This window comes from Rhinopithecus roxellana, chromosome 20, assembly GCF_007565055.1.
Source record: "Rhinopithecus roxellana isolate Shanxi Qingling chromosome 20, ASM756505v1, whole genome shotgun sequence".
Taxonomy (NCBI): domain Eukaryota; kingdom Metazoa; phylum Chordata; class Mammalia; order Primates; family Cercopithecidae; genus Rhinopithecus; species Rhinopithecus roxellana.
Genome location: NC_044568.1, coordinates 1,055,774 through 1,064,526, shown reverse-complemented (window position 1 = coordinate 1,064,526; position 8,753 = coordinate 1,055,774). Strand labels below are relative to the sequence as shown.

The 8,753-nt window shown below is 42.4% G+C and overlaps 1 protein-coding gene across 2 annotated transcripts in view; it reads right to left on the bottom strand.

The window, feature by feature from the left end:
- Positions 1 to 1,564: 1,564 nt before the first annotated feature.
- The window catches only part of PRKCB (protein kinase C beta), a 392,285-nt gene continuing 385,096 nt past the window's right edge, over positions 1,565 to 8,753 (bottom strand). Inside the window, exon 17 of one of the 2 annotated variants that reach the window (XM_030924982.1) lies at positions 1,565 to 7,486. In XM_030924982.1, coding sequence (XP_030780842.1) covers positions 7,328 to 7,486 — 159 coding nt within the window. In that variant the 3' untranslated portion in view covers positions 1,565 to 7,327. The remainder of the gene's footprint in view (positions 7,487 to 8,753) is intronic. The other variant, XM_030924983.1, reaches the window with a different exon arrangement.

Here is an 8,753-nt window from a genome sequence, read left to right as displayed (position 1 = left end):
ACAGTTCTTGGCTCAGGAATGCACATGTGACCGGGCCGAGTCAACTGGAGTAAACTACAACACTTTTATAGGACCTCCCACTCTTTCTCACTGGACATGATCCTAGGAGGATGACAGGCCAGGATTTCTGCAGCCATGTTGTCCCTACAAGTGGGGAGTCCTGGACTATCTTATTGGTCTCTATAACACCAGTACCCAGAACTGTGCTTGGCTCAGAGTTGGGGCTCAATATTTATTAAATGAAAGATGGATTTATATCTGGCAGAGGGGGAAAGTTTGAGAAGCTGGCATGGAACGAGGAGGAATAAGAGGCAGCAATGGTAACCTCTTCTATATAATACTGTCTTAAATGGAATGCATGTTCAAACATCTGTAGAATTCCAGGTATTTTTATTTTCTAAATGTGATGCCTAGAACACAGTTTCTTCCTGAAGTTTAAATGGGCTTCAGCCAACTTTAACTGGCAGAGTTTCTAAAATGCTGCAAAGATTAGTGCACTAGGTAAGATAAATGGATTCACTGTATCTTTCCAGTGCTCCATTTACTGAGGCTTTTTCAAGAAGGGAAGAGATGAATACACGCTGTAGAGAGTCATAATGTACGTAGTGTGAACAGGTTTGCTCTTTTCTGCTACCCACTAGCCTTAGCAGCTACAAAGGCATGTGCTACAGATTGGATTACTCTATCTTTTGAAAAGAAAACAGAAGCATGACTTTATTCAGAGAAGAAGGTATCAGGTTGACACCCAGTGATTTAGTACTGTGCCACTCTGCTGTGAGAGTGTGTAGCTCCTTATCATGCCAGCAGGGTTTAGAAGCAGTCTCCCTTATTTCTCCCTCTTCTCTTGGGCCTCCCTGCATGAGCTGTTGAAAAAAAAAAAAAAAACAAAAACGGCTTATAACCCCCCACCCTTTTTTGGCAGGTGCTAAGCTAAATTAGGAGAATATAAGTAAAAGGTAAGTCATTTTACAAATAGCAACATCCTCATGGACAACAAACAAAGGGTTCCCTCCGTACTGACACCAGCCTCTTTCCTGACTTTTGTCATGGCTGGAATAAAATCTTATGTACTTTGTGCTAGATACGTAAGCTTAATAAACACAAATCACATTGAGTGGATGACTGTGCACATACCCTGATTAAGGGCACAAGAAAATATGAAGGTCCTCAAACCTGTGACTCACTAATGACAGAGGTCTCAACCTCAAGTGGCTACAGCAGCCAGGGAAGTGGATGGAGGGTATAAGACAATAGGGGGTGGTGGAGACTGTGGCAAAATGAGAACATACACTGCTTTTAAAGGAGAGAGCATTTCTCAGTTCTGTAGAATTATTTCCATGTGGAAACATAGGCTTAGAGCTGCTAGTCTTTTGTTTCTTTTTTCAAGGGACTCTAAAAGTACAGGAATTTATATAAAGTTCTTATTTTTTCATGTTCACAACGGTTTTAATTAAATAAAATTCCATGTGAGTAAAATTAAGCTTATCTAATGGCTACAAACTGGATCTTCAGTTTGTAACCTCTGTAACATGATCCATTTAAGAAAAGACATATAAACAAGAGCTTGCATATAGTAATTCAGTTTAATCATATCAATTCTTAAACAAAAAATTTCCTCCAAGAGACAATAGTTCACAGTAACTGCAAAGCTTACTCACAATTTTTAAAAATATTGGTCATGCTTAGCATTCAAAGAAGATATTATAGAATAACTGTAAAAACTTTTACCAGGAACATTAGCTTCTGACTTGAAAAATTACAAATACTGAAGCATTTTGGTATCAGACACAGTAGTTTTGACATTGTCTGTTCATTTGATGAGTTTCTGGAAGTTTGGAAAATTGTATCTCTATAATTGGATAATGCGCTTATTCTAAACTAAACATTTTCAAATGTAGAAAACAAACTAGCAAGCTACACATACAAAGAAAAGCCCTCTAAGACAAGCTTTCCACATGTTGAATGCCAGCATGTGCACCGTGAATCCTGGAAGACTAGAATTGATACGTACGCTTGGCCTGAAGTCTTACACCCCAGGCTCAATGATGGAGTTTGCATTCACCTACACATTAATGACAAACTCTGGGTTAGTGTAAGAGAAGCCAGCAAATTCATTTTGGTCCAAGTTCATGATGAAGAGTTTGTCAGTGGGGGTCAGTTCCACAGGCTGTCTGGTGAACTCTTTGTCGAAGTTGGAGGTGTCTCTCTTGTCTCTCTGCCAAATGGAAAGTAAACACATTAACACAGCATAAGAAGAAAGACACAGGACCAAGATACGCCAGTCATTGGGTGGCTGATGCCGTCTCATGAGCAGAGTCAGAAAGAGCCCTGTGCTGAAAACTTTTAGCAGCTGCACTCCACGTACTAGCTTTCATTTCACATTGTATGTTGGCTTGGGGATAGAAACGTGGTGGAAATTTTCTAAGAAAAGAAATGTCACTGATTTTCTGTAAGAATTGTCATAAAGTGGGGTGTGTGTGTGTGTGTGTGTGTGTGTGTGTGTGTGTGTGTGTGGTGGTGTATTTTCTTTGGCTTTAGGATGAATTGAATTGGAAGCTACTTATTACCATGCTTAATGTTATAGAAATAACCATTAGGTAGAGCGTCCTGGAGAAAACCATTCAGTAGCAGCCCAGGTGGCTAGAAGACCTCTTTCTTTGAAAAGGTGAACTGCTGCCCATCTACTCTGCCCCCAAGAAGGCAGAATGACCATGTGGAGAAATCAGATCACTGCTTAATGAAAGGAATTGACCACTGTCAGCTCAAAAATCCACCCACAGACTAGAATTGGGTCTTTATCAGGCAGAAGTTCTCTCCAAAGACATTTTTAGCATGTATCTAGTCAACAAACTATGAGAGAAAACCCAAAGCTTAAAGGAAGGTGTGTAAGGAGAGCCTTAAAACAAAATAAAACAAAACAAAATAAACTCAAAGCAACTCGATTCTCCTAGTAAGTCTGACATTTCTTTTTTTGTTCAGTAGGGAGGTGGGGAAGAAATTAACTCCCGTTTACCAGCAATTGTTTGGGGCAAGTCTCACCAGGGAACATCAGAATATGGGCTAATAAAGGAACCTGTATGATGCACCAACCTCCTTAGGGTCCTTGCAAGCCTCTTGTCTTTTCTCATCATCACCACACCCACCTGGGGCAGGTAGAGTTGGAGTCCTCACCTCCTATATATGACATATGAGAGAACCGAGGCACAAGCAGGCAGGGCGCCATGCCCAAGATTTCAGAGGGTTCCTGATTTTTACCTGACAACATCGCTGCTACATAGGCCTCATCTCAGTCCCTCGGACTGGAGGGACAGCCCAATGGCTGTTTTATTACAAGACAACCAGAGAAGAAGGCCTTGGATTCACTAGTGCCCTGCACATTCCCGGGCTGCAGCCAAAGTTGTGTCAGATTATAAAGGCCAGGGGGTCGGTAAGTATTGACTAACTCATGAGCATTTGAGCCATCAACACTTAAGCTTTAGGTTTAGCCCCCTAATGGGCACTAGCTGTTAAGGATCTCTCATTGCTGGGTTCACTCTCCTTTGCAAAACACCTTTTACAAGACTTGCTTCTTTGTGACTGCTCCCCTGAGATAGGTAAAATGTCTCTATGGAGTTCCCTCCTTACTCTTGCCGTGTCTGTGTGAGAGTCGGGGAGTGAGGTGGACACACAGGTCTCAGGAGTACACGTGGGTATGTGTGGCTAGAGTGGAACAGGTTAAGATGCTGACAGAGCTGTTTCCTGGGGTCCATCTCTACCATGTCCCACCTGCCCTGTTTGTCTTGTCCTGTCTGCTGTTAGCCTGTGGTGTGCTACAGGAATTTCCATCCCCCAGGCGCTCGGTGTGTTACTTCCGGTGTTCACAGCAAAGCTCGAATGTCTCCTCTTTAATATTGTCTGTGCATCTCTCTCCCAATCCCCATGAGTCACACTTTAGCATCCTTTAATTATCTTGATTGCACTTATTGCTTTCAGAAATTGTCTTGTTTATTTATTATTTCTCTCCAAGAAACAGTATTCTTGGAGAATTTCTTGGAGAGCAACAATAAACAGGGTCCTCATCAGGTTCTTCACTACTGTATTTCCAGTGCCAAGAAGAGTGCCTGGCACACAGTAGGTTGTTTTTAATTATTTGTGGAATAAAGGAAGACTTGGGATATGCCTCTATCCTCTTTACAACTTATAATTACCCCCGAGCCAGAAACTTTCCTCTGAGGCAAAACAATGGAATGTATTCCCATTGATCCTAAAGGTCTTCCAAATGGGCCACTGTCCCTTTTGAACCCCTTTATAAACTGAACTGTGTTAGGGCCCTTAAAGGTCGGAGAACTCCAGGACAGTGTGTGAGCTAAAAGGCAGGTACATTTGGAGCTAGAAGACACAAATCTGCCTTTTTTTTTAGGTCTCCCCTGGTGTCATCAACCCTATTTCGCTTTCCCTGCCTGTGGGCATCTTAGCAAACATTACCTTCTGACCAGCCCCACCTTGGAAAGCCCTGTCCCCTTTGTTGTGCTGGTGATGGCTAATGCTTCAGATAACCACAAGGTCCAGACAGGACTTGCCTTTATGGACTTTGCCCTGTGGGCACATCCCCAGAGAAAATACTCCTGGATTTTACCACAGAAGTTGGGAGAGAATGAGCTTCTCTGTTGAGATCATTTCTTTGAGGCTGATTGCATCTGAAGCCACATGAGAACAGTAGCACTCATCCAAGGAGGGTTATTAATTCTACTGACCTCCCATTAATCCCCTAAGAAGGCCCTTGTGGCTATGGCCCTGTCCTCTCTTAAAAAAGCTCTGTTTCTCAGTTTCTTCTGCACTGGAAATGTGGATAGAAAAGGAAGTGGTAGAAATTCTGACTTTCCATGGAAAGTTTCTCTAAAAGAGATTTGACTTGAGTATCTATTTCTGCAAACTATTAAACTTTTGAAAAATAATGGCAAGAATTTGGAAAATGTTGAGTGCATTATATAAACACACTATATTCCTTCCTTCCTTCCTTCTTTCCTTCCTTCTTTCATTCTTTCTTTTTCTTCTTTCTTTCTCTCTCTTTCTCTTTCCATCCATCCTACATTGTTTTCTAAAGTTGTCTCAGATCATTTGTCAATGGCCTAGTGTTTCTCCATGGTTTTCATCTTCCTGAGAGCGTGTCCAAGCAAAATGAGATCATGAGCCAACCACCAGATGAGAGACCTCAAATCTTGCCTGTTGGTGGGCCTGGCTCAGAGATGCCTGTTGCCTTGCTACAGAGCAGAAAGTGCCCTGCACTGAGGATCAGGACACCCAGGTTTTTATCCCAGTTGACTGACTTTGGGCAAGTTCCTTCCTCTTTCCAGATGCCAGTTTCTCAACGATAAAGTGAGGGGGCTTTGCTCCGATTTTCCTCCTTCTCTAATTGCCTAAACTTGCCAGCTAGAACTTCCAGTTTGCTTCACCTTAGGTCCTGATTGCCACCATAGTGGGGACAGCAGGGATGATCCCCAAGCCTGAAGCAAGAAGAGGACAGAGAAGGATGAACTGCAGGAGACTTTGCCTAAGCAGAAGTCCAAACCCCATTTTTCCGTAAAGATGAGACATCTTACTTCAAGGACATTTGTCAAGTTGTTAAAATTTCCCTGATGGTCTCTCAGAAGCCCTGGAACTTCTGGAAATCACTTGAACTGTGATAAGAATTCTCTTTAGAGCTGCCTGAGAATAGCAGGACACGGCAGGTGAGGAGGAGGAGTCACCTGCTGTCTTAATCCGCTCAGACAGGAGTGAAATTTCTCCCACCCAAGGGTTTCCTTGGGCTTTAGGGAGCTTGCAAAGCTGTTTGCTAGAAAGAATATTTAGTCCAAGCTGGGAGGAGTGGTGATTTTGATAAGAAAATCAAGAGCCCCATTCATGTTCCCAGCTGGTCTCTAAACTTGACTTTGGGCTCCAATACCCTCGTTGGCTCTGGCCAGGTCTTCCCACCCCACTATAGGCCACTGGCAGCCCCTGAATGGGCCATAGCCCCCGCCAACACTGGGGCCGAGATTAAAGCTCCACAGTTAGTTCCTTTCTCCTGAGTTCCCTCCTCAGTTCCCACTTTGTAGTTTAGGTCCACATTTTTCAAAAAGATCAGCTTTCCTTGAAATAGTATTTCTTCTTCTTTTCTTTCTTTTTTTTTTTTTTTTATTGTATCTCGATGCTAGAAGAAAAATGGCACATAACAGAGATCCAGATACAAATGAACATTTCCACAAACATCTTGCAAAACAACATCAAAGTGAGGAATACAACCATCTTTGTTTCAAGAAACGGTGTCTTTTTCAGAGCACTTAATTAGCTTTCTAAAGCCAGTAACAAATCTAGACAAATCCCATTCCCACAGGCCTGAGTCTGCTAGGCTCCGCAGCTGTCTTCTCAGTTAAATCAAAGCAGGTCGTCAATGTGGTTAATAACATTTGAACATATATTTTAAAGCATGTGTAACAATGTGAGTCACTTTTTTTTTTTTTTTTTTTTTTTTTTTTTTTTTTTTTTGCATTTGAACATCAACAGAAACAAAACCCCAAAGCAAATAAAGTTTGAAATGCAATGTAAAACCAGGGCCCTTTGGGGGCCTTGCTAGAGTGACTGTGTTTTTTCAGGGAGTGGTGCCAAATGCCCTTTTCAAGTAGTTTGGGGATGAGAGTGATCAAAGACATAAAGTATCAGAAACTACAACACTGAGGTAGCACCCAAGCTGGTTGCCCTTTGACCCCTTGAAGTGCTTTTAGACTGAGACAGTCTAAAAGCACATTCTTGGAATTTTAGAACTTTGATAACTTTAACTTTGAGTTTAAAAAAATAACAAGTAACATTTTATTTTGAGCATGTTCTTTTCAAGGTCTGGTGCCTCCAGAACAGGTGAAATAGAGGGATTCCTCTTAGGCAAAGCAACCATACACTTGGATACAAGCCAAGCTCCAGGCCCGGAAGTAGAAGAGTACTGCTAACATCCAATTATCCACAGATTGGATGGTTTGGGGTGAATATGGCAGTGCAGAAAAAGAGGGAAAGAAAGCAGGCATTTTCTCTCCCCATTGGGTCTACTTAGCTGACATGCTGCGGAAAACAAATTTTAAGAGGACTTTGATAATGTGTTAATTATGCAGCTGCATTTTCCATAGGCCATCTGCATAATCCCATCTCATAGAGATGCTCCAAACTACCTGAGGACATTTGGGTTCTGAAACACTGTCACTCTAGTCTCATCAGAAAATCAAACATGGATGCAACTTGGCAATGAAAAACATAAAAATGTCACCACAATAGCCGTTGAGCTTGAATGACAGAAATGAAGGACGGAGATCTACACATCTACTTAGCTCTTGACTTCGGGTTTTAAAAATTCAGAGTTAACAAAGGAAAATCCTTCGAATTCTGATTGGTCAATATTCCTGATGACTTCCTGGTCGGGAGGTGTTAGGACTGGTGGATGGCGGGTGAAAAATCGGTCGAAGTTTTCAGCATTTCGCCCACACTATGAGAGGGGAAGAAAAGAACTTGTGGTGGGTGGGAAAAAAAACAAAAACAAAAGCCAAAATAAAACAGAACCTAGCATAATCGGGTGTGCTTTTCTCCAATCCCTTCCCTTTCAGAAACTCAGAGAGGTTGTTTCAAATGATCAGAAATGAGAGCAACATAAAATGCAAAATTCTCATGACCTTTGGTGCACGACCTTGGGTTCCCGACCTTCAGTTTTTGTAGCTCATGAGCTGTTCCTGGTGTCCTTCTGGGCAGTCAGGAGATGGATGGCAAAGGCATGAGATGGTGGGGCCAGAGGCATGTGGCATGTCCCCCCAACCCACCCCGAGAAGTCAGCCAAGCTCATCTGTTGGAATACATGGGATCAAGGCACCTGAGATGTTTCAGGGGGTGCAAGATGCAAAGTAATGACCCATTTATACATCACCTGGGAGATCCCAGTATTTATAGCAGCAGACCCCTCAAAGTGCTGTCCTCCAGCTCTCAATCAGGAGCAGTGGATGTTTTTCAACTCAACAGAATACAATTTATAAACTCCAACCAATGGAGGAAGATCCCAATGAAGATCTGGGTTTGATGCTTGCAACGCCTGGGCAACCACGAGGCTCCTGGTTAGCTGGAGCAGTCATTGACCATTAAGTGCAACGTACCAGGAGGTAAATTCGGTCACTCCCTCTTCAATTAGGAAGGAGGAATATGGGAGGAAATACAAACCATTGTTTGGTGAAGCAATCAGGTTCTAGAGAGAAAAGAGTTGCCATTTCTCACCCATCCTGCTGGTCTTTCTATACAAAAAGGCCCCTATCTGAGGCAGAGTTATAACACATATGTGCATGTACACGTGTGTACATGTGTGCATGCATGCACGAGTGCTCACACCTGTACATGCTAATTCCCACCTAATGAGAAGGGGCAAACCACTAATTTGGGGTCCCTTGTTCTTTGCCAGCAAAACCTATTTGCACAAAAGCTCTATGCGTTTCCAACACAGTATCTATAGGGGGTAACCACAACCTAATACTATAATAGTAATAGTAGTAATAATAACCATGACTGTCGATATTTATGATGCATTTGCTATATGCCAGTGCAAAATGCTCTTTACTGGAAAGTTCTTTACTTGCATTACCTTATTTCATCTTCCCAATGGCCCTATGAAGTGGGTATTATCATCTCCATTTTATAGATGAGGGAACTGAGACCAGGGAGATTATGTAATTTGTTCAAGGTCGCACAGTGAACCAATAGCAGAGCAAGATGAA